General features: G+C 42.5%; 1 protein-coding gene across 1 annotated transcript; it reads right to left on the reverse strand.

The window, feature by feature from the left end:
* Positions 1-67: 67 nt before the first annotated feature.
* ITIH2 (inter-alpha-trypsin inhibitor heavy chain 2) lies at positions 68-27,786 on the reverse strand. Its single transcript, XM_010581008.1, has 21 exons — positions 27,656-27,786; positions 25,998-26,072; positions 21,101-21,136; positions 20,202-20,374; positions 19,384-19,488; positions 18,897-19,059; positions 17,527-17,634; positions 16,190-16,318; positions 15,424-15,540; positions 14,012-14,180; positions 12,483-12,608; positions 11,425-11,606; positions 10,095-10,280; positions 8,938-9,077; positions 8,215-8,387; positions 6,083-6,214; positions 3,930-4,043; positions 2,686-2,884; positions 1,818-1,990; positions 960-1,071; positions 68-501 (listed from the first exon to the last, which is right to left on the reverse strand). The coding sequence occupies exons 1-21, from the start codon at positions 27,737-27,739 to the stop codon at positions 354-356; spliced, it is 2,844 nt and encodes a 947-aa protein (XP_010579310.1). The 5' UTR covers positions 27,740-27,786; the 3' UTR covers positions 68-353.

Below are 27,786 nucleotides of genomic sequence, written 5' to 3' on the forward strand. Positions count from 1 at the left end.
TGTGCGTCTTACCCACATTGCAGGAGCCACAATGCTGTTGCAAGTCTACTATTGAAATGTATATTATAAAACAGTTGAAATTTTTAACGGAGTTTACTGTCCAATAAATCAGACATGGCAAGAGCGAGATACCTACTACAGCCCAGCATGTCACTTTATTACAGATTTCATTTTTTAACAGAAAAGGGAGTTACATTGCTTTGAAACACTGATCATTTGTAAAGCAAATGGTGGTGAAGTCACCTTCAGTTGATCTGGCTTGATAGGCTGACAGCTACTCTTCAGAAGAGTTGTTTGGGCATGAAAGAGCAGATAAGAATTTTTTGTAATAAACTGGTTCCGTGTTGGAGCATTCAGGGTTTCTTCAGAAAGCTGTACAAGTGGGGAACGAGGTAATCTTTGTAGTGGCCGTCTATGAAACCTTTCCCGCTGTTGTGCACAAACCAGCACTGCACATCAGTCCCAAGCACGCGGTCCGTCCTGTAGTCCTTCTGCAATCCCCTGTGAGGAAAAGGCCACCCAAAGGGAAGGTCACGGCATGACAGGTAGACAAGAAAACGTCGATAATTCTGCTCGTTCATGGCACTGCTCTGCCAAAGTGGCAAGATCTGAGTCTTCCACCAGCAGGGAGTGCAAACAACCACAAAATGCAGTGAATTTTACAGTTCTATGACCTCGTGCGCCCTTTTGTGGGGGTCCCAGGCACTTTTACATGGCCTGTCCAAGGTCAGATGCTGGGCAGCTATACAGTCAGAACTGTTCATGCAAAAATAGGAAAGAACCCAACTTGTCCCAAGTGTTTTGCCAACTGCTAAAACCAGATTATTAGCAGAGGGCAAACAGAGGGATTTTTCCCCCCCTGAGATCCTTGAGAGTTTATAAGCTTACAGTCATTGACGTCATTAAAAAGAAAAAGAAGTCAGATTTAGAAAGAGAGCAATAAAGCACATTATTCTTACCTGGTAACAGTGAGCTTGTTTCCTTTCACTTCCATGGTGGCTTGTGGTTTCTCTGGAGCTTGCCCAGGTCTTTGGTGGTGGATATGCACTTCTGGTTCAGATGCAAACTGACCTGATCAAAGAGAGGTTTAAAGCTCTTCACACGTCCTAACCTTTGAGGCTCTCATGTAAGCTGCTGCCGGGCACTTTTGGAAAATCAAGCTAGCTGCAGCAGGCAAACCTCTCCTGCACAGATCATAGGGCACCGTGTCTCCAGCGCTATCGCATCACCCACCCTGGAGAGTAAAAAGCTCTGCTTTTGAGCCAGAAAACTTCTTCTAAGAAAGCAGACTGGAGCTGCAAAGATTATTTGGGAAAACAACGTCTGCCGCTCAGGATTCCCACATCTTAAAAGGAGCCTTGGGTGGGTCCAGGGCTCGGAGGGCTCGTTTTCCCCATGAACTGAGCCCTTGCTTTTGTTTTATATCATTGCCAGAAAAGGGCTGTCATCCAGGGGAGAGCTGAATTACAACTGTTTGCACAGAAGTCTTCTCAGAAAGAAGGTTTGAGGCGTTTGTTTCATTCAGTCTTTTTATTTTCTACCCGCAGCAGATTGGCCAGGCTGGGAAAGCCCTGTCGCAGTGTCACCTAGTCAGGCCTGTTTTGAAAACGCTCTCCCCAGCTGGGACAAGGAATAATCTCCTGGTCCCTGATGTTCTACAATGTCCTTGGACATCATAGGACTCTCCCCCATTTTCTATTTGAATAATTTTCACACCTTTCCCATCAGGACATAGACACCAATGAATTCACTCAAAGATCTAGCAAAAACCTTCCCTAGTACCCCACCATTCCCACCACCTGACCCGCAGCCCTTACCTATCAGCCCATGAGCTGCAGGAGAAAACTGGTTTTCAGGGGGAATGTAGATTCCCAGGAAGTCAACATTAACTGGGTGATTCTTCCACACACGGTGCAGCAAAACCATGAAGGACATCTCCTCACCCACGGTGATAGTAACGTTGCTTTCTTTCATCACAGATATGAGAAGCCTAGCAGAGATGAACCAAAGGAAGGGCTCAGCTCAGCTGCCCACACATTAAGTTCTCAGGCCCCTTGAGATGCTCTCAGGCACCCAGAACAACCACGTGGGGCTGGCAGGTATGGCAGAGGATCCATCAGAAACCCACAGCCTTGGGAGTGGTACCCAGGGGTCTGGCAGGACAGTGCCTAATAGGACAGACACTTCATGCCCATGTTCAGGCAACCAAAGCTTGCCCTACAAATTTAAGCTCTTGCTACAGTGAATGGAGATTTTGGAAGTGATCCTGTTGCCTAAACAGGTGTCTAGTGCTGTAGGGTGTCCAACATGGCTGCTAGCTGTTAATCTGCAGGTGAAGGTCTCCTGGATGTTGTGAGTTATGTCTCCCATCATGTCAGGAACCCTGAAGGTATCTCAATAACATTAGGTTCTTGCATTTAGGCAACTGAATCCTGGTCTTAGCTAATGCAGTCCGCAGTACGGAGAGGAATTCAGCTCTTTCTACTTGTGTCTAGTCAACTGAATCACTCTCTTGGCCCTACTGCCTAATTTCATTAACTATAACAAGAGCCCAGATACCTAGCTAAGATTCATGGGCACAGATGTAGGCACCCTGTGACCTGAATCCCACCCATAGCTGGGTCAGTCCAATGCTGTGTTGCAAACAGTTTCCATAGGGCAGACAACAAATACTCAGCAACTTACTGTTTCCGAATGATATGCCCCGTGTCAGACCAGGTCAGTGTGATGCCATAAGATCCATCTTTCAGTGTTATTGTTTCTGTGGTGATCTCCACTTTCAGGCCTTTGTTTTTGAAATAAAAACCAATTTTGCCAAAGTATGTGTTGAGTTTCTTATTCTCTGTTTTCTTGGCCCCAATGAGCTGCCCATTGACCACAACTCCTGTGAAGAGCAGAGAAGCAGACGTTGCCTAAATCTTGGCGCACCACCTAAAGACTTGGAGTTCTGATCTCAGCAGGGAGTACCATGGGATCAGCAGAAACAGGGACCCCTCTGCCCCTCTGTTTTTTCTCATCTTGCCAGCCAAGAGAAGAGAATAATTTATTAAATCACCTCCTGATGTCACTGTTCATTCCTTAGCATATTAATCTGGTGGGAATTGTTGTTAGGTCTTGCTGGTAGTATAAGCTGATTCATAAGGCATTCAGTCCCTCGCTATCCATGAAAGGCATGGGGCAGATGGGCAGTGGAGGAATGGTACTGCATTTCCAGCCCAGCTTAACCTGCTTCCAAATGCTCATTGCATTTTACATATATCCCAGAAGTTAAAGAAATGCTCATAGGTAGCTACGCATCTTTTCTGCCTGCCACCAGGAATGCCTTCAGTTTTATTTCTCTTTGTATCCACCTTCCACTTTGTTCTTTAAAAGTACAAGTGAGAAAGAGGAATCCTCACCTATCATGGAGATTTCCTCACCTATCTTGGCTCCTTTCCCAGTGTTTGGCCATCTCACAGTGAAAAAGTTTTTCCTAGTACCCCACTCCTACTCTGAATTTCACCTGTTGCAACCTGTTTCAGTTGCCTCTTGTCCATTAGCTATGCATCTCAGAGATGTGTCAGGCTCCATCTTTACCTTTTGATTAGGTGACTGTAGACAGCAACAAGATTCACTGTGGGTCTTCTTTTCTTAAGATTGACCAAACCCAGCTGTCTCAGTCTCTCCTATGTCCTGTGCTCCAGCCCTGTAGTCATCATCCTGGTGGCCACCACTGAATTTGATCCAGTTTGTCACTAGCTTTCTTGTACTGGCAAGCCTCAAACTGGACACAAAACTCCAGATGTGGAGGGAAATAACCACTGCCCTCAACCACACTCCTGGTAGCACACAGTCCTCCCTGTAGGCATTTCCCCTGCTCTCTCTGAACACCTTTCAGACCTGAGAGAAGAAAAGTGTGCTGTAAAGTAAACCATGTTTTATTTCCTTACCAGTACCAGGGTCAGAAACCAAGTTTAGGATCTTTCCAGGCTCTGAGTTGATATTGAAGCAGATGTTCCTTTGGCTTTTGGGCAGGTGTATGATGAAATGTGGGTCATTGTCAACTGAAACATAGAAAAGAAACAAGCATGAGAAGCAGGCCGGTACCTGCCCTCGAGGTAAGGGACACAAAGACTGAGACGCTTTCCTCGGGGGATTTTCAAGCACTTTTGGGGACTCCTCAGAGTAGGACCAGGGCACTTTCTACCCCTGCAGTAGCTAAGAAAGTTCTCAGATGCTCCTCACAAAAGCCCCTCAGACACTTTCTCCTCATATACTTCCCCTGTTTAAGAAAAGGAAATGATACGATATTATTGGCTTGTGGAACACCACCAAGGGCAGTGAACTACTGGTTTAACTGGTCAGCTGCACACTAGGGTGCCATAAGCTCACCCTGGAGTTCTAGAAGCTGAGTTTTATTTCTTCGTGATAGAAGCCAGCCTCCAGGTGAGACCAAGGACCTATCTGGACACCAGACAGACAGGGACAGATCTTTGAGGCCTAGATTCGGGAAAGGACCTATGGCATGGAAAGCAGGATTTGGGTGACACCTCTGTTTAAAACTAATATCCAACACCCTCCATGCCCAGCTGTTGCCTAATTCTAGAAGTGACACACTCCCAGGACATCACTCTCTGAAACTAAGAAGGTCTCAGACACGTTACAACTCCATACCACCATACTGATGTTGGGTAAAGATACATCCTGCCTACCAACTCCCCTGAGGAGGAATACGATCCAGGACTTGTTCTCACAGTATGTTTAACAGCCTGGTGGTATTGGGCCCCTCTGAAAGTCATATGTTCTTTAAAACTGGTGTCAAATGAGCCAAACACCTCCGCCAGTCACTGAAGGCAGCTGCCTCCAGTCTCATCTTGAAGTTCAAAGCACTGCCCAGCTCTTGCTGGTTTGGTGGTGGTTGGCATCTCCCTGTCAATATTCAGAGACATGCCCCATGCCTATGGGGATAGTCAGGCCAGCTTCCAGTCATTCACTAGTGTTCCTCATCTTTTGGAAGTATTTAACTCTTCTTGTGCACTAAACAAATCCTAGACCCTTGACCAGGAATGTCTTCACAGGAAATGGTGGGGGTAGGTACTATCCAAGGGGTGAAGAAGCTATTGAATGTCTTGAATCTTTGAATATATCGAGTCTCTTAGATACAGCCCTCAATCATTTTTTCTTGTTCTCATCAACTGCTTGATCTTCCTCAACTTGATGCCAAGGCCTGTTCTGATCAACATTTCCAGGAACAAAAGAATTTCCAGTGTGAAATACATGTATAAGTTAGACAGGTAACTTCGCCTTGCTCACCTTCTTTTCCAAGCAGTTTCTTGACTATCCAAAGTCTTAGATTAACCCTTGAGCTATGCTGAGAAGGAGTTTGATAGCTCTTTGTTTGATAGCTACGTAAATACACACATCCACACACAGGCACACTCCCAGAGTTATTGTAGCTATACTGCTTTTATAGGCAATGGTTCTCACAGCTGGTTTGTTTAAGTAGGCACTAAACTGTGGCAAAGGCCCAAGCATTAACAGGATCCATCAGTCATCAGGGCATTCAGAGATTTTTATCTACCACAGAACATTCATCTGTCATTTACGATGGCAGTAACTTTACATTAGCTTTGCTACTGCAGAGAAGCTAAATGTAAGCTCAGCGAGCAGCCTCAGCCTCAGGGAAGCACGCAGCAGAAGATGGGGTTGCTGGGATCCTAGTAGGATCTAAACTAGTCTCATGCTTGTAGCTTAGAGGATATTTTTCAGACCTTCAGCAGGGGCCGTATCGAGGACCTTTCACACTGATGTCCTCTGCAACAGCAGTGAAGTAGCTTCATCAGCTAGTCACAGCAGTTGATGTATTCTCTTGTGGACTAGCCCCTAAATGAAGATACAGCTTTTACAACAATTCAGAAAACTCAACAAGTAAAATTAGGACAACTGATAGACTCCTCCATCGTTTACTGGGTTTAGCATCTTGTCACAGAAGCTGAAATTCCCAAATTGCCCAATAACTTTGGTTATATCGCTTTTATTTGTGTATTAGGTGATGAGTGTTGCTGTCTGGTGTTTCTTTGAAGAGAAATACTGTAGCTTTTACCTCTGTTTATGCTCAGAGAGGACGTAGGAGGACTCCTTTGCTCAGGCAAACTGGCTGCTACAATTGTGTCATTGGCCCAGGCTGGGATACCTTTGTTATTATTAGGTGCATTTGGAGTTAATCCTAGAGTACCTGTTAAATGACAGTCATAATTAGGTTTTTGTTAGTGCTGACATATTTTATAGTGTAATTTTTAAAGTAATGCAGCAGATCATTTGGCGTTATACCAATGTAAAGCAGGCACAACACCGTTTACAACAGACAGACTTGTATAATGAAGCTAGGATGGATTTACTCCAGTGTCTCCACCAGAAGAATACGAGTTCCCAAGCCAGCTGAGCTAACTATAAGCTATTGGTGAAAAAGGGAGCCTGACTTTTTAACTCTTATTCATACAAACAGGCCCGACTTTAGCAAAGCCCCCAATGCAAGGGCTTAAGTGTTTTGCCAAATAAAAAGCTGAATTTTAAAAATTTAGTAGGTGGTAAAAGCTTCACTGACTTGGCTCCTCAGTTTTGCAATAAGTCTGTCATGATAAAAGAACAATTAGACAATCCTTTGAGAAGTGAGTGATTTCAGTGGAAGAAACACGATCTCTGTCTATGAAAACAGACAGTGCAGCTCTGATGGGAGTTGTATAAGGACAGACAGAAAAATCTATTTCAGATTACCTATTCCATGCCTTGTATATGCAAACTTTTTGGTACAACCCATGTGTTGCACAATCCTAAGCACAGATTTACTTTGATATTATTTTTACAAGCTCTGTCCTCTACCGCGGTTCAAGAGTCACATCCCACTGTCCCTGAAATCCATAGATGCCATGACCCTGGTTTCAGTGTTGTTAAGTTTTGACTATTCCATCAAACACAAAGACACAAGAACCTATATTAAAATCACTTAAATCCTCTGCATCATCTAAATCAACATAATTATGATCTGAATTAGTCAGCTGGTGCCATGTATAATGAATTCATTATACATGAATGCAATACATGCTATTTCTGTGCTGAACTGTTTGGCAGTTGTGAGTTGTAGTATGCAGTATAAATAACAACTATTTAATTTCTCTTTGGGTCTCAGCTGCAGACTTTAAAACTGAAAGGAAGAAGAAATGAACCTAAAAATAACTATTAACAAACATAAGAACCCCATTTCATTAAGCCAGCATCAGGACATTTTTTTTTTAGTTATCCAGGAGCATGAGAACTGAGCAGGCAGAACATGTGCTTGGAGTTTCAGCAAAGTCACAATCACTTCCAGTGTGAAATGCCAGTTGGATAATGCTGTCTGTCGGTGTAATGTAGGTTGCTTCTTACCTTCACAACCAGTTGTAAACTCTGCCATTTATTAATAGGTTTTAAACCACCAGACTCTGCTGTTCAAGGAGCTGATCTTTTACTTTCAGTGCTTCCATTGCATCGCACTGGCAATGTTTTCCTGACAGCAGCAGTTGTGCTTTTCCAAATCGCTGACTGGTGAGGGCGCACAATAGCTGCTGTTAAGTTTCATTGGAAGCATATGGCTGTGCAGGAATGACTTTGGATACGCTAGACACCCACGGATGTCGACAGCTATTGCTTTGAGACTGACTCTACCATATGATGCCAGACCAAGCCAAACCTGCCTCATTTGGCTGTAGCAAGGACCTTGGAATACATATTGAAGTAACGTATTTAAATCTAGAAGTTTAATTAATGAGGGACTCTGTTGTTACAACAGCTCAGATTCCATGTGGGCTGGTGGCTGATTGATAACAATCTTAGGAAGCTTGCAAGGCTTAAAAGTGGTGATAAAATACAGTTTAGTCAATTCTACATCTTCCATGCAGGGAACTAGACCTATCTGTCCCAGTAAGAAGACATTCAATCTGTGACTTTGTAGGCTTTTTGGAAACCTCATCATTGCAATGTTGGCACATTGAGTCCTCACTGAAGCCAATAGCTCCAAAGAGCACTTGTGTAACAGGATGGTTTCAAACTGGCTGAAGGTTTGGTCAGCTTTCACTGAAAATACAGGTTATCCTATAAGCACAAACACCTGGAGTGAACAATGAACATGGCTGTTCTTCCAACACAAGAAGAACAAAGTCAAAAAAAGAGGTAGAATAATGGACAGACTGAGACACTAACCTGGGCAGCAGCCCCTTCTGGGGTCTTTGGGCTGGTCTGCCAGCATTATTTCATCCTTTTCAGGGTTCTCTATCAGCATGGCTGTGAAGGGGGTAACAATATGATGGTCAAGAGACATCTGTAGAATGGATTTGGTGATGTTCCTCTTCAAAGCTGCAGTGGGGGCTGTGTTTCTAGGTGGAAAATGAAACAGAAGGCATGGTTAGCAGCTCTACAGGGCAGCTGCCATGACAATTCCTCCACAGAGTGGTAATAGTGGTACTTGTTGCAAGAAGGATAGGCCGAGGGCCTGTGTGAATGCACTCTCCATAAGAAGACTATTCTTGGCTTCTGTAGGCTTTGGCCTGGCCTTGAAGAAGCCCAGTCTATCTCCTGGTCTCAGCAGGAGACATCTTTCTGCTTGGGGATTCATCCTGAACCATTCCATAGCTTTTACTCAGGCTCTGTAAGGCAAATCTCCCATTCATTTCATTCATTCAGCCGCACAGCCAGATCTGTTTGACCCTTATTCCTCTAATTAACTGCTCCCAAACTCTATTCCCTGTTATCTGCGAGTGCTAGAAATAGGAGGAATGTGGCTGAAGATATCACCCACCTATATTTTTATTTGTTTACCTTACACATTTGAAACCCTGAGGGTAGCCTCATAGCTGTTATCTCAGAGAGAACCAGATTGCTCTCAAGTTTCTTTTCCTTCCCACCACAGATCACATTTGTCCTCACCTCTCTGCCAGCATCTGGTTGACAGTCAGATAGGCCCACAGCTTCTTAGTGAATTCGGGATCTGCGTATCTGTCTTTCTTCATGAAGCCATCCAGTTCTTCAACATCTCGCAGGGTTTCCATGACGAGCTCTGCATTTGCCTATGCAATCAACGAGAGGGAAAGATAATGGAGGGTAAGCCAGGAGAATGGGGTGGCTTTGAGTTCCCCTCTTAGTATGGTTGTCTTTAATGCCCCACTCTGGCTCTGCCCAAGGTCACTTCTAGATCAGAAAGTCCCAGCACCGTTGGCCTGACTGCCATGGGGAGGAGAGCTGTGACAAGAGGGTCTTCTGTTAAAGACATTTTCGTGACAGTGGATTAAAATAGGTAAAGGAGCTGTCAGCAGTAGCCAAAGAGGGTGCTACCACATGCCAAAAGAAGAGGCTCTTAACAGAGCTCTGCCATCCTCCCCTCAGGCTTTTTCACATCCAATTCCTACTGAGGAACAGGAACCAAATTCTACTTCTCCCACAGACCCTTGGACTGCACTGTGTTTTGGCAGGAAAGAATATTGAATGTTTGATTTTTTTCCAGCAACTAACAAATGGCAACTCCTAAGCCCTGTAAGTGTGGATATTTCAGTTCCTCCTCAGAAAGAAGGATCTAGATGTAGTATTCCCACCCCATCCCACTCCACCTGGAAGAGCCGTCCTGAAAACATGGGGAAAGCCTCATCACATATGGCACAAGGCAGAGCATGAAAGGACAGTCCTAGGACTTGACACACTGTAGACCCACCAGCTTGAACTCTCCAACAATGGGAGGTTCAGCCATGAAAGGAGCTACCTTAGGGGATCTCCCCTGCACCTTCACAAAGCATGAAGGAGGACTCCATAGTCTTAGTCTGGCTTGCAACTGAATTTTGTATGGTACATTTATTAGAAGGCAGTTCCTCTGGCAGGCTGCAGGATGCAGGCAGTGACTATTTGTGACTGTACTTGAAGCTGTTATGAAACATTGTTGGACAACCCCCACCATGAGTTTCCCCACGCTCCCACCCAGAACCCAAGCGGACAAAGCACTCTGCTGGCAATAACCCCCCAAGAAGACTGTACACACGAGTGGATGAACCAGCCCAAACCCCGGGAGAAGGTATCCGAGGGACACCTTCACTCACTGCTGTCGCTGTGACGATGCTTTCTAAGTGCTGCAGGTTTTCTTTGTCGACCTTCCCAGCCACTACTATCTCTGAGCCACCGAAGTAGTTGTGGAAGCTGCTCTGGGTGACGTCTGACACTGACTCCTGGGGGTAGTTGAACTGAATCTTCTTCAAGAGCGGGGTGGAAACCTGGTTGTAGAAATTCTGAGATGGAAGGAGACAGAGAAGTGAGTCTGTTGTACCCGAAGCAACCCTTCCACATGTGTCACCCTTACTGAAAGGACAGCAGGTGACAAAACCCGGAGCCCTAATGGGCAAGTGGGACTTTCCTTGTCCCAGAGAAAGCAAACTCCTTTATACTTAGACTTCAGTACACTTGTAAGAGGGTACAGCAAGAGGGTCTGGCCCAAGTCTTGTGGAAGTCAAAGGATGGTCAGAAGCCGATGGGCTGTGTTTCTCCTAGACTTAAAAGGCTTGAACACAGGTGTATATGGGCCTGAATCTATTATCAGGTTGATCAGCTCTTGGCTACTGTATAAGCCACATAGCTGCTTCCCACCTAATTCTTGCCAAAACCTAGACCTGTATCTCACTTGGTTTTGCTTCTATGCTGTAGACTGTCTACCCTTTTCTGACCCTGTTGTACTTGGCTGGTGTGAACTGGCATGTGTGCACAGCTGGGTTTAGCATATGGAATCAGAGAGTGAAAACAGGTACCCATACAGTGCTATGGATGGAGGCTGTCTCATATTGAGGGACTGCGCTGTCAGAGCTGCTCTGTTTGGCAGAACACCACAAATTGTGTCCTGGCACACTGGTGTGTGTCCTATCACACTTGTGTTGGGAAAGAAGAAGTAGGAGAAGCCTGCACAGGTGATGAAACTGATGAATAGAAACAGAATAAGGTGTGAGAATTTGTTCATCAGCAATTGCTGCTCAGATTTGGAGCCAGAGCCTCCTAGAATTGAACTTTTTCTTACACCGGGAAAGCATGGATTATCATTTAGCATTTATATCTATGCTTTTTGTTAGTGCTGAAGAGGCCTGAGGTAAAATCCAGGCCTTAATTTTAATTCAGAAGATCTTTTTTTATGGTTAGAGCTATTTTATAGAATATTAATGCCACAAAGAGCAGTAAAGTATGTATTATAGATACTACAAAAATTGTAACTAGGAGCACTTAAGCTAATACATGATAGTCATCTTGCAGGACTCTCCAGAAGAAATTATACTTTTCATGACCACCCCTGTGAACCTACAGTAACTCTGCTCTTGCTAGTGGAGTTACCCATCTCCACAGCTGTGAACAGAACTGGAGAGTTTCAGAGGCAATGGGCCAGAAACGCACCTTCATTTGGGCAGAAGTCTCCTGATTTCCAAAAATCCTCTGGGCCATGCCACGGTTGTCAGTTGCGATTCTCTGCAGGAAATCGTAATCTACGTCAAACCCAATCCCAAGGCAGAAGAGAGAGAATTCGTCCTTTATGCTCTGCTTTACATTCTTCTGGATCGTCGTCAGCTTTAGCTCACCTTGGAGACACATAAAGGGTGACATCCATCTGAGCAATGGAGGAGGTCTCCGTCAAGGTAGATGCATTCATGCTCTTCCAGTGTCTCTGGTTCTCTTTTAATATAAGGGAAATCTAGACAATTAGCTCAGATGCCAAATCTCCATTTTGCAGTGCCTACAGTGACATTTGAGCTTCTCCTGGATGGAGATTAACAAATTGTTTCCACTGAAGATGATTTCTTTGAACTCTTTTTTTTTATATCTGATGCATATTCTTTGTATATCCAGGGCTCTTAACTTCCTGGGGAGTTTGTACTTTTAACACATCTAGACCTCTCCCAGAATCGCTGCTTCAAGGTGTCTGCAGACTAAGACATCTTCATAAAGGTTTTACTTTGTTTCTTGTACTTAAGATGTTCTCTGCCACCATAGGAACTGACTTTTTTTCAGTTTTATTTTTAATGGCAGCCTTTTTTGGAATGGCATCTTGCAGTAAACGATTGCTTTTAACCAGTACCAAATCTAATCCAAATTAATTTGCTTTCTACTTTATTTTCCTGATTTTGATGTTACACTTGGGGCTGCGTAGGTCTGTCTAGGCTAAGGTCATTGGAAGAGGAAACTTTTTCTAAGGTTGTTGTGATTACCTCTCCTACAGGACTTGTGCATCTCTGTAATTGCAAGAAGTGCATAACTTGTATAACATGATCTGCTCAACTTTTGCAAGCTTCTGTGCAAAGCCCCATGGCACCTATAGCACTTGGCAAAAGCAGCACAGGCATTGGAAGAAAGGGAAACAGATTTTTTTTAACTTACTGTCAAAGCATCTACTTGTTTCCTGCTTTTCTCAGGCTAACCCCACAGGCTTTTCTTCTCACCTAAAGCAGGATCCTTACCTACTGTCGGGTCTCCATCAGACACCAATACGATCATGGAGACTGAGTTAGGGTCCAACATGCCTAAGTTTTGGGCTTCGTTCAGGATGAATGTGGCTCGGAGAAGAGCTTCATTGATATTTGTGCCTGCCAAAGACACAACGAAGAAAACAAGTTTGATTCTTGTCGAGCCCCTTGTTGAATCCAGATCAGTTCTGAGATTCTAGTGGAATTAATCAGCATGGACAAGGCCTGAGATCAAGGCAGCAAAACCCCTCCTCTGTGATGCTTACGGTACATCTGCTTGCACTCTGGTTCCCTTTTTCATCCCAGGCTGTCATCTTCATGTGGCCCCCCCATTCCCCCTCACTAATTCCAGTGGGACCATTTGTGATGTTGGGAACTATTTGCTGTGGGGAGAAGTAGTGCGTTTGCAGGCAAATGATTGAATGAGAGCATGATGAAATTTTCTTTTCTGGCATCAGCCTGTTCCTTGGACATCTTGATTGGAAAAGAAGAGGTGTATGTTTACTGAGCCTGTCTAAAGGTTTGGCTTGTGGCACAGAAGGGACAGAGTAAGAAATTAATATGAAAGGAACAGGAGTAGGAAGGCTGAGCAGTCAAAAATTGGGTATTTTCTTTGTCAAGAAAGAAAAAAAATAGTGGCTCCAGAGTCAGGATAATAAAATGCTGCATTGCAAACTGGATTTGCTGGATGGGAACAGGTCTCAGCTTATCTGTCAATTGTTTTGGGATAACAAAGTCAGGCTTATGAGACACTCATTTATCCAACATGGTTTCCTATTCCCAACACACTGATGATCTTGGACAAGTCTATAACTTCATGTTGATTCTAACTTATATGTTGCCAGTGAAAGTTGCTGGAAATGAAGGTGCCACAGCACCAGAAGGCTCTGAGGTTTGGGAGACCCTCTACACACTATCAGCATACAAATAACTGAACAACTAAACCAGAACTGCACTTCAGAGAGCAGTAGATTAAAATGATCATGAACCCCTTCTGTACAAATTGCTCAAACACTAACAAATGAAGCACCCAAAGTGCTGTAAGGCTGAAAAAGGCAACTGTCCTTTTTTATCAGATGGGAAATGAAGGCACAAAAAGGATGAACAGTTTGCCTAGGGTGGCATTTAGTAGATCATGGTGTAGCCTACAAATTATAGCCAGTGGAGACCCTGGAGTTGGGCTGCTTACGATCTGATTTACAAAGGCATGAGATGGCCTTTGTCTTTCAAGGATATGTGGGATCTGTGAGGCTGGAGGTAGGACCTGTAGATTAAAGGCAGCTGTTCTATGGTCTATGTTCTATGTTCTATCTGTCATAGCTTATTCAGTAGAAGAAAATGCCATCTCATCCTCTAACACAATAAACTGGAATCCTTCCTCTCCTTTAGCCCCAGGGCACACATTTCCCATGTTGGGAATCAGACTTTTTGTTAGGAATACTCTGCCAGTCTGAAGGTTGTCTGAGGTACCTGTTCCTGTGAAATCTAACTACCATGAGAACCTTGCAGTCAAAACCTCATACCCCCATTGGGATGGATTGTCTGGATGTACTTCTTAGCATCTTCAACCTGCGCTGGGGTGGCTGAGACTAGATTATCTCTCCAGCATCGGACATTGTGGTTGAAGTCGATAAGGGAGAACTGATCAGCAGCACGGAGCTCACTCAATATTGCCTTCATGGCCTCGATGGTCTGAGAAGAAGAAATTTAAGAGAAGATGAGTTTATGCTTCCAGTTGCTGAAAGCATCTTCTTGGGACTACAGGCAGATGCCTCTAATGAATAAGAACATGAGCACTGGAATCCAAAATAGCATCTGCTACCCAAATCTTTCCTTTTTTGCACTTCTTGCATAAAGTTGAACTTTTCACTGAAGAAACATAGAAAAAATGCAATTAGCAAGAACAAACCCATGTGACTCAACCCATCTTTGCTTAACTCCTGCTAACACAGAGTGAGGTGAGAAAGACAAGCAGTTTGTGAGACATTGTGGTTCAGGAGAGAGGAATTGCTCGTATCAGCTCAGGAGACTTAGCTCTGTCTGCAATGCTGGCATTTCAGGCTGCGTAACATCTGTTTGAAGATGTGTGATTTAAATAAGTGACAATTAGCCTGTACCACAGTTTTGCAGCATTGATTTCCCCAAGGAAGCAATCTGCCACACCTCAGTACTGTGCTTGGAAGGAAATTCAAATATACCTAGATCATTCCCGACTAATGTTTGTCTAGCCAGTTCTTAAAAACCTTCAGTGACACATGATCTAAAATCTCCTGAACTCCCCTCTCAGCACTACAAAGTTTTTCCTAATATCTAATATAAATCTCTCCCACTGGAAATCTATCTGATTCCATCTTATTCTACCCTGGGTGGGCATGAATGTCAGTTGATGAGTTTCCCTTTTGGAATAATTGTTCGCATATTTGGAGGCTGATTATGTCTCTCCAAGTCTTTTCTTTTGCAGACTAAAACATCTTATTTTTTGCATTTTCCCCCCCTATGGGTTATGTTGACTAAACAATTCTTATGGCTCTTCAGTGGACTGTCAACAATTTGTCCACAACTTTTTGAAAGCAGGGATGTAGTATCCCCACTGAGACTTTCCCAGGATTCGGTAGGAGAGATTAGAGAAAAAGGGGATCAGAGCCTTTGCAAAATGTTTTGTGATCTGTCAATTAAAATTTTAATTTAGAGCTAAAATCTGTGTTCTGATGGCATCACTTCTTCCTTACGTGGAAGGAGCATTACAAATAAAGAGTAAAATCATGAAGTCTTTGATTCACCAAATGTTCTTCAGATTCAGTGAGGCTTTTGATGGAGTGAAGTGTAAAGAACTAAGCTGGTAATTTTGAGTGCCAGTCTGCTACGTAACTGTATGGTAAGGCACACGGGAAAAGTTGGTAGGAGGTTCACTTTGCAATAGAGGTCAAACACTTACTTGTTTCATTTTCAGTCCCCACATCGAGCCACTGACATCTATAACAAATAAAATGTTTTTGGGCAGAGGATCAAGATTTTCCGGGGCAAAGAAGTGAATAAAATAGCCATTAAAAATCTGCAAAATAAAATAAAAATATTCACAGTAAAGTGAGCTATAGTAAAGATGTCAGGAAACTCAGGACAATAACTGAGCAGAAAATGTTGTTCTTCTTTATGGGCTAATTCTAACTTTCAGCTCTGCACGTCTCTGTGGCCTTACACCATTTATACTCCACAGTCTTTACTTTTTATCAAGGAAAGCAGAGCCTGGTTCTCAGACAACTGCCATGCACTAGCATAGGGAGGAATGAAAAACATATTAAAAAAGACTGCTCTGTCTGTAATAATTCAATGCCATAATTCTGCTTCACGTTTACATAAAAATAGTGATGTTCTGGTTGTCTCCTTGTGATGTGTTGGTACAACATCCAATGACTCTGTCCTCTGATTCGTCATTAAATCACCAGAGTGCTGCTAGGTTTAAAAGACATTGTATTTTGGACAAGACAGGAATCTGCTCCTGACTATATGTAGGACCATGTCTTAGCCATAAATTAAGTAAATCCATTCTGCCCACTTAAAACCTCTCTGTTCTTTCAATTGGATACAGAGCTCTTTCTCATGCTTATTCTCCTGAACGATGAAGCTTATTTAGCACAGTTTGCTTGATGACAGAAATTCTTTTATTCACAGATCCCCCATCACAGTTAAACAGCAACACTTACTTCCAATTCTCCACCTGTGGTTTCTCTGTTCACATCATATTGCACCACAAAATTTCCATCTACTGCTGTGGATGAGCACGTGGGGCATTTTCTTTGCTGAGCCATCGTTGGCTTGAAAGAAACATGAGCCTTGAAATGAGAAGTGATCATCGGTCAATCAGATGCTGCGTGAAAGCTGGATCATTGAAACAAAAGGAGTTCATCTATTCATGAAATATCTTATTTCACTGAATGCTTTTCTTCTTTCTTTCTTTGTACTCTTAGTTTAAGTGGAAAATGGACTTTGTCACTTCAAAAGGAAAACAGCACTAAGGTTTGCCTGGATATGCTGATTCAGTAGTAGCAACTGTGGCACAAATAAGATGACCCATCTAGAGCACCAAATATTTCAATTAGAGCTGTGCAAACCATTTCTAGTAAGTAATATGTTGGCTTATTTAACATTTACCTACTTGAAACTATCCATAACTTTATCAACATTTTAAATAGCCTTTTAATTGATTTTTTCTCAAACAAATGAAAGCTTGTAATTTGTCTGTAAATTGAGTACTAGGAATCATTTTCATTAGTCACATGATTGGTTATGCAGACTTTATGGCATTATTTCTCTGCTTTGACTGGATAACTTGAAATTTCCTGAGAAGATAAGACATAATATATATAGTCACACACTACCTCTGAAATAATTTGCTGAACTAGGAATGTGGGTGAATGAGACATAAAGTTGAGCCTAGATATTAAGAAACAATACTGTCTGATATATTATTATAGTAGTATAGACAGACTTTTTGGGCCTGATTCACGTATCTTGTATTAAATGTCTATGTAAGAGCGAGAGGAGGTGTGCCCTCCCAGAGTCACTGCTTGAAGTTTCTTGAGAAAAACTTCTCTGCTGTTGGATGGTTTACTTATACCCAAGAGCTATGCCGGGGAAAGCTAGGGTAAGAATGTTAAGGAAAAGAGCAGTCCTAAAATAAGTCCCTATGCAGATGTTCTCGGTTGAAACTGAGATTGTGGAGTTATTCCAGAATGGTTATTCCACCTGATATTCATCACTCACTTACCTTTTTCACATTCAGCAATCTCAGTGCATTGCTCTTTCAGAATTACAAATTAAAAGCTTTGCACAAAGATGAATGGACTACACACTATTTCTATACTGCTGTCACTGTAGTATTTGAGCATCTTGTACATACATTTAGGCATCAATAATGAAGACACTATATTTTTTGCCATATTTTTGCATGCTTCCAGCAGGTAAGAAAAAATGCCGTGACTGCAAAAGAACAAGTGTAAAACCAGAAGTTTTCACGCTATTTCCAGTCTGTGTCTGTTACCTTTTTCTCTCCCTTGGAGATGGTGGTGATTCCATCAAAATGATCTCCTAGTGAATTAGGAACATGCACATAGCGAAGTCCCTGTGGCTCAATAATGCGGACATCCACCTAAAGGCAGGAAGGGAAGACATTTAGTATGGAGCAGTGCCAGCATTGTACCAGGATCTTATGAACCCTCCACAGGCAAACTCCAGCTGGGGGATGAGAGAACGTGCCAGTAGGGCTAGCCTTATTCGTGGTGGGGATCCATGCAATGCTGAAAATAGACCACAATGGAAAGGCCAAAAAAAAAAGTGTCCAAAGAATAGAAAGAATTTGGTGGTAATGCTCATTCTTCCTCTTTTTCACCCTCTGGGGCAAGTGGTGGGATAGGAGTCAAGGGTGATACCATCGTTTAGTCTGAAAGCACAAAAGAAGCATGAAGTGACTCTGCCTCAGTGCTGCTTTGGGTTAGGAGGCCAGGGGAACACTCAGTGATGAGTTCTCTCCCTCCCTACTCATGCTATTGACAGGACAGAGAGTATTTTTGCTTTTGTTTGGCTAACCAAGGTTATTTGGAAAATAAAGGTTTTATCCTGTCAGCCTGAGATAAGGCCTTTTTCTGGTTGTGTTTCTGCATAGTTAGTAAGACTACTAGGAGGCAGGACATGGTGTCCTTTTCAGTAGGGCTGACTCAGGCCTTTGGACAGCTTGAAGAAGATCACAGCCTGCACCAAGGAAATGTGAGCAGCAAACTTTCATATACAGCTTGTGCTGAAGCCATGGAAAGCTGAAGAAGATATTTATGAAACAGGAACATAAGAATGGCCAGATGGAAATGTCCAGCTCGCCCTGTATCTTGTGTCTGTTGATGGATGTCAGAGTGCATGAGTGTAAGAAAGAGGGTAAGAATAAGACAAATCATCTTCCGGAAGACAGTTGTGGAGGGACTGTCATTCAGAGAACATCTGCTCTCATAGGACACTATCTCATGAAGTTGGGATTATTGTGAAAAACACTGTTCCAAATAAATAGCAAACGTTGTTTTTTTCCTTCAGTCAAGGCAAGTTTACACAAGGGTATATATAGGCCAAAGCTTGTTTGCCCAAGTGGTTCTGACGTGAGTCAGTCACGATTCAGGAGATGCCCAACTGTGTTAGTACAAGACGAGGCAGGACACATTTGGTCCTCACTCATGTAGCTACATGGCTCCTGGTTTGAAGTGTTTCATGCTGGTCTACACAGTGACCTTGAGGCTTTGTACCAAGCCCATATGAAAGGAAGGAGCTGTAGATGAAGCATCTTGCTGTGGGGCTTGTAGGAACCTTGGCTGCTTTTTCAGTGAGGATTCACCTGTGGGGTGCTGCCTACACACACCAGCTCTACTTTACCTCCATGTGCTTTGCCAAGCGTCCTGGCCTCACAGAGATGACATGCTCATAGGAGCTCAGTTTCCTTCGAATCATTTCATGGTAGTGAAGTTCGAACTGGATCTTCATCCCTGGGGGCACATTCACTTCAGTTTTGAAGTTTTCCATATCCAAGGCATTGCTCCTGAAAAGTCAGCTGTGGGGTTATTTTGAGAAAATACAAGGAGAAAGAGAGCTTCTTTGCATTTGGTTTAGAGTTATGCATTTGCTGATTCTAACTGTGGTCTATATCAGGGAACTGCTGTTGTCTGTTAGCACAGTATGTTTTATCAAGCTGAAAGCAGAAACACAAGATAAGTCCTTGACAATTAAGTATCAGAATTGCTGTAAGTAAGCAACCCATTTCCTTCCCAGGGTTCCCCCCTCATCTTTCTTCTCCTGGGATGGATCACCTCAGTTCTCCTATGAATAAGTTCAGTACAATACCCATACGCCAAAGTCTTTATACCTTACTATTCCAGCAGCTTTGCCTTTGGCTTTTGCTTGAGAGTACATTTTTCTGGCTTCAGATTTTTCCCGAATTCTGCTGGTAAATGTTATACCATTGATGTCCCTAGGAGAGAGAAGCACAGTCAGTTTGCAAAAGAAACAACTTTACAATTGATCACTGTTTCTTCACTTTAGAAGAACATCAGTGAAATCTAAGCTGGTGGGAAATGAAATAATAAGGCTCTTGTTTAACCCCAAAGTAATGAAGTCTGGTTTCCACTAGATCTGTATCTTTTTCCCTACCTGCTTTTTTATTTCAAGTAGCCAGCACTCTTGTACTCTGAGGAGGATCTGCTCTCCCCCACCTCCTTCACACTTTCCCCATTCTTTGGGCAGGGCAGGCAGTTACTGATGTCATGCCTGTTTTGGAACATGGATCAGGACATGTCTCCTGACCAGCTTGCTGGCTGCTGCTTCTCTGAATGTGTACTGAACCAGCCTAGTTCCTTTCTGTTCAGCGAGGGCTCTTATCTGGGTCTCTCTCTCTCTCCTTTGATCTGGTGCCAACTTGCACAAGAGAGTTAGGAGCTTAGTCTAGTTGAGGCTTCTGTCCTTTTGTCAAATTTTGCTGATGTTGGCCAATGGCCCAATAATTACTGGAAAGGAAGAGATGGACAGACAGACAGTATGATGACATGAGCTTTTTTTCATTGAGAAAGTCTGCTAAAATTACACTGAACCTGGAAAATAATAAGAGGTGTTTTGCTTGTACAAATACTTCCCTCCCACCACATTCTGCCACCACATTGAACCCTGCTAGACCACAAGGCTACTTACATAGTAAAGTTGTCAATAAAGGCTCCTTTGGGGACTTGTACATCAAACACTATGTGCTGGGACCGTTTGGCGTTATTCACCATTTTGGCTTGGATCATTGTGTTGGCCAACCGTGATGTTATAGTGGATTGAACTTTGTAGCTGTAAAGACCTATCTTGTCATCGTCCTCCACCTGTAATTGAGAAAATTACTCTATAAATTTAGGACACAGCTAGAAAATGTGCCCTAGAGGGAAATATCAACTCCTTTTATAGTCTCAGTGCCTTTTTTTCAAGTGCTGTTCCTTGCAATATGGCAGCTAGATGGGACACAAACTCAAGTTCAGGACACCTCCATGTTTTGCCTGGCAATTGTGGCAGGGTACTCATGTGAATATAGTTCATTATAACATTTCAGCTGAAAGACAGAATTTATTAAGCTGGAATGATTTCCTTGCTTTTGACAATGCAACCAGTCATTGGAATGACCCTATCAGTGCAATCCAGCATAGAAGGGTGCACAGTAATCCTCAACATCATATACTGAGGAGGAGAGCACCTACATTTCCAATAGAAGTCCTAAATAAAGGAGACCTGAAGCATTGGTTACTGACCCAGTCTTGTAAATGATTAAACCATGGCAGAGGGAGAACAGTATTAAACCGGTATATTAAGATACTGTCTTTGTCTAATCACTTTTGATGCTTATTTCTTCATATTTGCCATACCCTTCTCCCTCCATGAGCAGTTGTATAAACAGCATTGTGCAAACAGTGCTGTGTTTAAAGAAAATAGGTTAATACCCAACCAGTGGTAAAAACAAGGAACTGAACAAACAAAAGGATTGATTTCAAAAAAATGGTTAACTAGAAAATCACTTTGTTCAGTATTATTTTCCACAGAGGAAGAAAAAAACTCACCAGATCTCCAACATACCCCCAGTCGGATGTACTTCGCTGGAAAAGAAAAATATGGAGAATGTATTTCAGCAAAGCTAAGAACACAGATTGTGGCTGTTTCAAGACAGGGATCAGACAGTGGTAACATCTAAAAGCTGCTTTCCAAGATCATGAGAATTGTTTTGAGTTCTCAGACTTTGCATATGCCTTTTGTGTTATTTAATGTATTTAGACATGGGATGTTGGAGCACGTGATCTCCCAGCTGCGACTTCAAGGCTATCAAAACCAGAAGGACAACTCTTTCTCTCTCTTTTATTTTTTTTAGAAAACATTCTCTTCTAGAACAAAAACATTCTTCCTGAAAGCAAAACATGCTGGCAAAAAGTCATACTCAGAAACCCTTTATTTTAACAGAAATATTTCTTTTTTTTTTCTGGGACAAGTGGAAAAAACTCAAAAACCTTTTTAGCTCATTTTGTTTTCATTTACATTTTAGAATATATATTATCATATTATATGCAACATGTATATATAAACCCCCCTATTGTGTAATCAATATTACATTTATATACTTGTATATATGTAAAATTAGGTATGTATGTGCTGTTTAGAAGAGCTGATACTGCTCATTAATGGTTGTTTTTTTCCCTTGGCCTATGAATAGTTCCATTTGGAAATATCTTTGAAGAGGTGGTGACATCTTGTGGCCATTTGAATCATTCTGTTTAATTCCCTAAAACTTAAACTTGCATAGGTAATCCTGGGATGGGATTTGGCTCACTTAGTTGTAGGGGGAGGTGCAATTGTTTAATGCAGATATCTACTTTGGTGTTATCATCACAGCTGGGCAAGCTCAGCTCTTCACAGTCCATGGAGTGACCCCTTTCACCTGAAAATAGATACCTCCATTTGGTTGAATGAGTCCTGCCCTAAACCATGCTGACTGTACTGATTAGAGGAGTGGGTACCCAAGGGTACCACCCTGGCCTTCAGCTGGGGCTCCAGGAGATCATGAAGGTCCTGTAGGTCTTGCATGATATCTGGCACCAAGTAAGATGTCTTGGACCCTGCTAGATCCGTACACGGAGGCAAGTGAACTGAGCCGTTCAACTCTGCTGATGAGCAGGAATTTAGGGAGACTAGTTCAGCTACTGATGGCTAAATTATAAAAATGTACCAAAACATACCAATCTCATCTCAGGTTTCAGTAGCATTTGAATCCAAGAGGACCCAAAACCACAGAAGATGCTCACGAAAACTGCATTAGTTACATGGTACATATAAGGCTTGCTCTACAGTTACTAAGTTCATTTGAAGCTAATTAATATACTGTTACTAGGAAAATCTTGGGCTGCATAAGAGATGATACAGGTCATAGCAAGATCATTTTAATGAGATGATTTTAAGGATCCTTTAAAGCCAGGTAGAGAGACTGCAGGACTTCCACCTGCCTGAGAGTAAATGTGGGTTTTTATTTACTAGCTCTACAGGCTCCATCTGAAACAGTCCGTCTGGGATTTCAAGATATGGAGGTTTATGGCTCTCTAGAGTCCCTTTGCAAACCCAGATGAACTGATCCTTGCTCAGTCCATCCCGACACCCCACAAACATCACTGTACAGTGAACTGGACCCTTCACATCTGATAAAGAACCACACCATGAAGAATGACTGTTGTCCCCACACATACCCATGGCATACGAAACATCACCAGCATGAATAGCAATTAAGACTAAACCAACCTTAACTGAAACGAATCTAATTTTGAAAAGATGAAGACCAAGACCTTAGCACAGAGGAGATCTGGTTTGTTGTGGTACTTTTCTGATTCTCAGAAGAGCTTAGAGTTCCCGACTCACTTTACAAATGATGCTTAAGGCTTTCAAGATGCCCAGGTTTTCTTCCTGTCTGTTTTCGTGAGGGTGGAGAAGGGGGAGGCGCTGATGGAGATGTGAGCTTATCACTTGCACATGTAGTGCCTCCCTCTGCTGTTTTTAGAGATCAGACATGGGGCAAGCCAATCATCCTGCTGGGATCTCAAAGGTTGCAGAGGGCAGCCACTCCAACAGGTCAGGAGGACAGAGCTGTAGATAATTATACGTCAAGTTTGAGTGCTGGTGTGGTTACTGAGAACATAGGCTTTGTAGGGTCTTCTGTGGCACGTAAGACTCATGCTATTTCTCACGTGAGGATTCATGGCTGATCTTTGCCTTTAAATCACATTCAGATCTGCTGATGACTGCACTGCATAGAAACAGTATCTTGTACAATAGCTAATGTATGGCAAATTGTTAATGAGGGTGGAGACAAGTGCCTCAGGAACTGTTTTAAGGATCTGGTCTTCACAGATGCTGGGTGCTATCTTCAGGTACTGAGACCTGTCTTCTTCTGACATCTGAGCAAGTTATGGATATTTAGCCCTCCATAACGATCTTTGTTCAAATCACTGTGCATGAATGTTGCTACTATGCAGTCTACAGTCAAGAAAATATTGGGTACTTCAAGCTAACTTTTATCCAGGGCTGCTGGCCCTGACTCCTCCTGTCCTGTCTGTGGAGGAAGAAGCCACGGTGTCTAAGGGAGGAACACATTACAAGAGGTGATGCATTACAAGAGTTTGCAGTTTTTACATCATCTAGCTTACCATTGCTTTCAAGTTGCAGTCCACAGGCTACTCTGAGGTGTGACTTAGTAAAACAAGGAAAGCAGAGTCAGAGATGTTATACTGCATTTGAAGGAAATATTACTTTTCTACTGAGGCAAGAAAAAGGTTGAAAAGCAGATGCCCAGCATGAGAAACTAGAAAGAAGATGAGATCTACCTGGCATGTCCTCTCAGTTCTTTCAGGTGTTGTTTCCTCACAGATTCATTTTCTAAGCAGTTTTTAGCACACCGCAATTTCATTGCAGCCTCTTCAGACTCATTTTGGGGATCATAACCCTTACTGTGAGGTGCAAGAAGAGCCATTTCAAACCTAAGAGCTTGGCAAAGTTTGTCTTCACAGTTCTGCAGATGGATCCTGGTCTCTCTGGTTGCATTTATACCCTGGGAGCTGGGGGGCTCTCCAGCCAGCTGATGCCACCCTCTCTCTTCTTCCATATTTTCTTCCTGTGCTGGTTCTCATGGAAAGGAAACCATGCAGGCAAGGCAGTAAGGAAATAAGTGTGATCTCTCCTGGCTCTGGACAGCCAGAGATCAGGACCAAAACTGGGAGGCATGCTACAGAACATCCCATCTCACAGTCTAGACAGAAGCTCCATTATCTACCTCTAAAACAGAGATAACGGCAGTGCACCATCATATAGAGGTTCACAAGGTTACCTGCATTCCAGCCCATGGGGCGCTCTGTTTCTGTGGTCACGAGGACCATTCACATACCTGAGACACAGTGGTTTTGGAATTACTCAGGAGCAAACATTTTTCACCAGAATACCTGATCTGGACCTAGAAAGCAGTTCTTTCTATTTAGAGCTAATCAGTAGGGTCTGCAGAGTTCTGTTGTCTTCTTGCCAATGGGCTAGTGACCTCACTGTAGAAAACCATAGTGCTAAAATAGTAATTTGGAAGACAGCCTTCCTCTAGTGATTAACAGTAAGTAAATGTGTGCTACTGTTGGCCAAGAGCTACTGTCTCAAAATGTTTCACATAGTTCAGTTTAATCTCATTTATTAATATTTTATTGTGACTCAACTAACATAAGTGTAGCTCATCCTATAGCTGAGATCTTAGTTCTCCTGGTTTGTAAAGACTCATTTATTAGGTAAAGGATGGGAAATAATATATGGGAATATAAGGAATAACTGGTACAATAAAACCACTAGTAGAATTGCAAATTACTGCATGCATATGTCTATACTACAATGTATCTGGAAAGTTGGGGAACAGAGGCAACATAATACATATGGCACTAATACAGATATGTTGGAAAGAAAAGATGCCCTGAAGAAGTGCAGCCAGAGGGGATTTCTGCTTAGATCATGACTAAATTATTTAAATACTGGTCTGGCAAATGTGAGCTGGCTTGATTCATATTTATGCTGAAATCTTCCATTTTTCTTGCAGTGTAATGGGGGCTCTTGGTGTCAGTAAGTCACATTTACACTCTGTGTGAGGCCCCTTTCAAAAAGCCTTAGTATAAAGAAGAATCATGTTTGCCTGTGCTTAACTTCGAAGATGCTGGGAAATCCAACTTTATTCAAGAGGATCTTCTGTTTTCACTATATTGAACAAGCTCCAGAGCTTGGTGGAGGACAAAGTCCACTCTGATCATTTCTTTCATGCAGTGTAATAAAAGTTAATATCTTCAAAAAACTGATTCCATGATTACTATTTTTAATTACTAGTGGGTAAGTCACAAGAAAACTCCCGCAATGCTGGTTTAAATGTTTCTGTTTCGGAAGCCAACAGACTATAATAATCTGCAACCCATCAGCGTGCTGGAAACAATTTTTTTTTCCCTGGTCTCAGACTCCACCAGCTCATTACCCGTGTGACATGTGCTGCACTCTTTTGACCTGGGTTAAATATGAATGAATGGACTACCTGCAGGACTGAAAGGTTTCAGCCTACACTGCCAGTATCTGAAGTACTTTTCCATTTTCTTGTGGAAAAGCCTCACCAGTATCAATGGGATTTTTCCCACACATGAAGTTAGACACACAAGTATCTCCATTGATTAGCATCTGTATTATGGTCCTTAGGAGCGCAGATATGGAACAAAGCCTTGTTGTGCTAGGTACTGCATAAACAATAGTAGCAGTTCTTATCCCAACAAGAGATACGGAGGTCTCAATGCATATAAGGACCTGCTGGTCCCACCTGATTGCACACTCACAACCCTTGACACAGAACAAACCACCTGGAGAGAGCTCCCAGGCATTCTTGTTTCCCTTCTTTTGAAGCATTTCTGGGTACTGTACCTGGTACCTGCCATTTCTTGTCTTGGAGCTTGAAGGAAATCCATCGATTTCTAGGTCAATCAGGTTTTCCACTTCCTAGAGGCGAAAGAGGAAGAAAGAAAGAAAGAGGTGTTTCTGCTGCCTTACTGTTTTATTTATCACTTGATTTTTTTGTTGATCAGCACTCTAATAGAGTTCCAAAGGCAATTTACCTCCCCTTGGTGCAAATGGGGAGCAGAGGCACAAGCCATCTCAGACCAAAATGCTGCATCTTCACACATTCAGTTTCCCTCTGTGGCCAATTAGCTCTATATACTCTTATAAGATCATGACCTTTACCATCATTTTACAACCTTTCCTTCTGAAACAAGGAGTAATATTTAACACACTGAAATGACTTTAAAGAGCAAGAGGTAGATTATCATTAGGATGGGTCTAGCCATGGTAACTACAGCATTTCAGATACTGATCTCATTTAAACCAGCAAGTTCAGAGAATTTCTGCTCAAACCAGTAGAAGTTGTCTCTGGTTTTATACTAGTATACCTGAGAACTAAAGTTGTCCCATTGACAGTAAAGGAACATCAGATGTTTTCCCAATGCAAAGCTGCACTGATTCAGTTGGAAGCGTGGTTCTTACACCACAGCAAAACTCTTAATTAAATTTTGTTAGAGGTTTAATTTATGGCAATAAAGAAGTTTAAGTACATGAGTTGCTCTACAACTTATATGATGGCACACACACAAAGGTTCGCACAAAATTAACTTAAACTCTTTAAACACATTGGTGTTAAACTGATACGGCATCTATGGTTAGAAAGGACCACAGGTCTGGAGTATCTTTCCTGGGAATTACAAACTCAGTATAAAAATCTCACTGTGTCATGAAAAGTGCTATATGAATAATGAAAAAGAAGATATCCTGGCTCACTAATTCGTTTTGTTAATCTTGCATAGGAAAAGAAAGCTTCACACCATCCCTGCTGAATTCACAGAAATATTGCAGTATGGCAATGTGGAAATGGGTGTAGACACACAAATCTAAATTCACCTGAGTCTGGGGGTTTAAATTTGGACTCAGCTTCAGAGTCAAAGCTATAACTATACTTCTTTTCATCACTGTATTATCCTAAGAAATTACAAGCTCTTCTATAAATTACATCATCCCTCTGCTGAGGGAAGTGTAGTCAATAGGATCTTAACTCTGTATTTGAATTCTTGTTAACAAAAACCTGAGTCCATATGAAGCTTTGCTGAAGTTCATAGTGGTCTATACAGGAGACCCCATCCACACAGATATCTTGGTGCTGTTTCTACAGGGAAACAGGGTATAAAATACACTGAACATCTGAGCATACAAGCCCACGTGAATGTTTAAAGGTTAAAACCACCAGAAAAAGCAAAGCAGAGGTAAAAATATGAATCCTGCTTGAAAAGAAACTCGGAGTTATGCCCATACTATCCCAACTTTAAAAATATTAAAAAAGCAACACTATGCATCACAGGTGAAACCCAATTATCAGAACCATCCCATTTACAGCTAAAAGTAGAAGAGAATTCCTGAGATACAAGCAGAGCTCTGAAGCAATGACCCAGCTCTGCTCCAGCCGAAGCCAGCTGCAGCTCCAACATTGACATCAGCAAGGAAGGGAGACCTAGGCCCTGCCTTGAAATACTCACATCTGGGATTTCGTCGATAACAAGATCAAAGCTTCCTACTCCAGAAACAAGGAACAAAATCAGGAAGCAGATCAGATGCTTCATTTTCTTCCTGCTTGACTCCTGAGAACAGCCTGCATAGGTATTAGACG

Source organism: Haliaeetus leucocephalus, unplaced genomic scaffold (assembly GCF_000737465.1).
Source record: "Haliaeetus leucocephalus isolate CR32 unplaced genomic scaffold, Haliaeetus_leucocephalus-4.0 Scaffold751, whole genome shotgun sequence".
Taxonomy (NCBI): Eukaryota; Metazoa; Chordata; class Aves; order Accipitriformes; family Accipitridae; genus Haliaeetus; species Haliaeetus leucocephalus.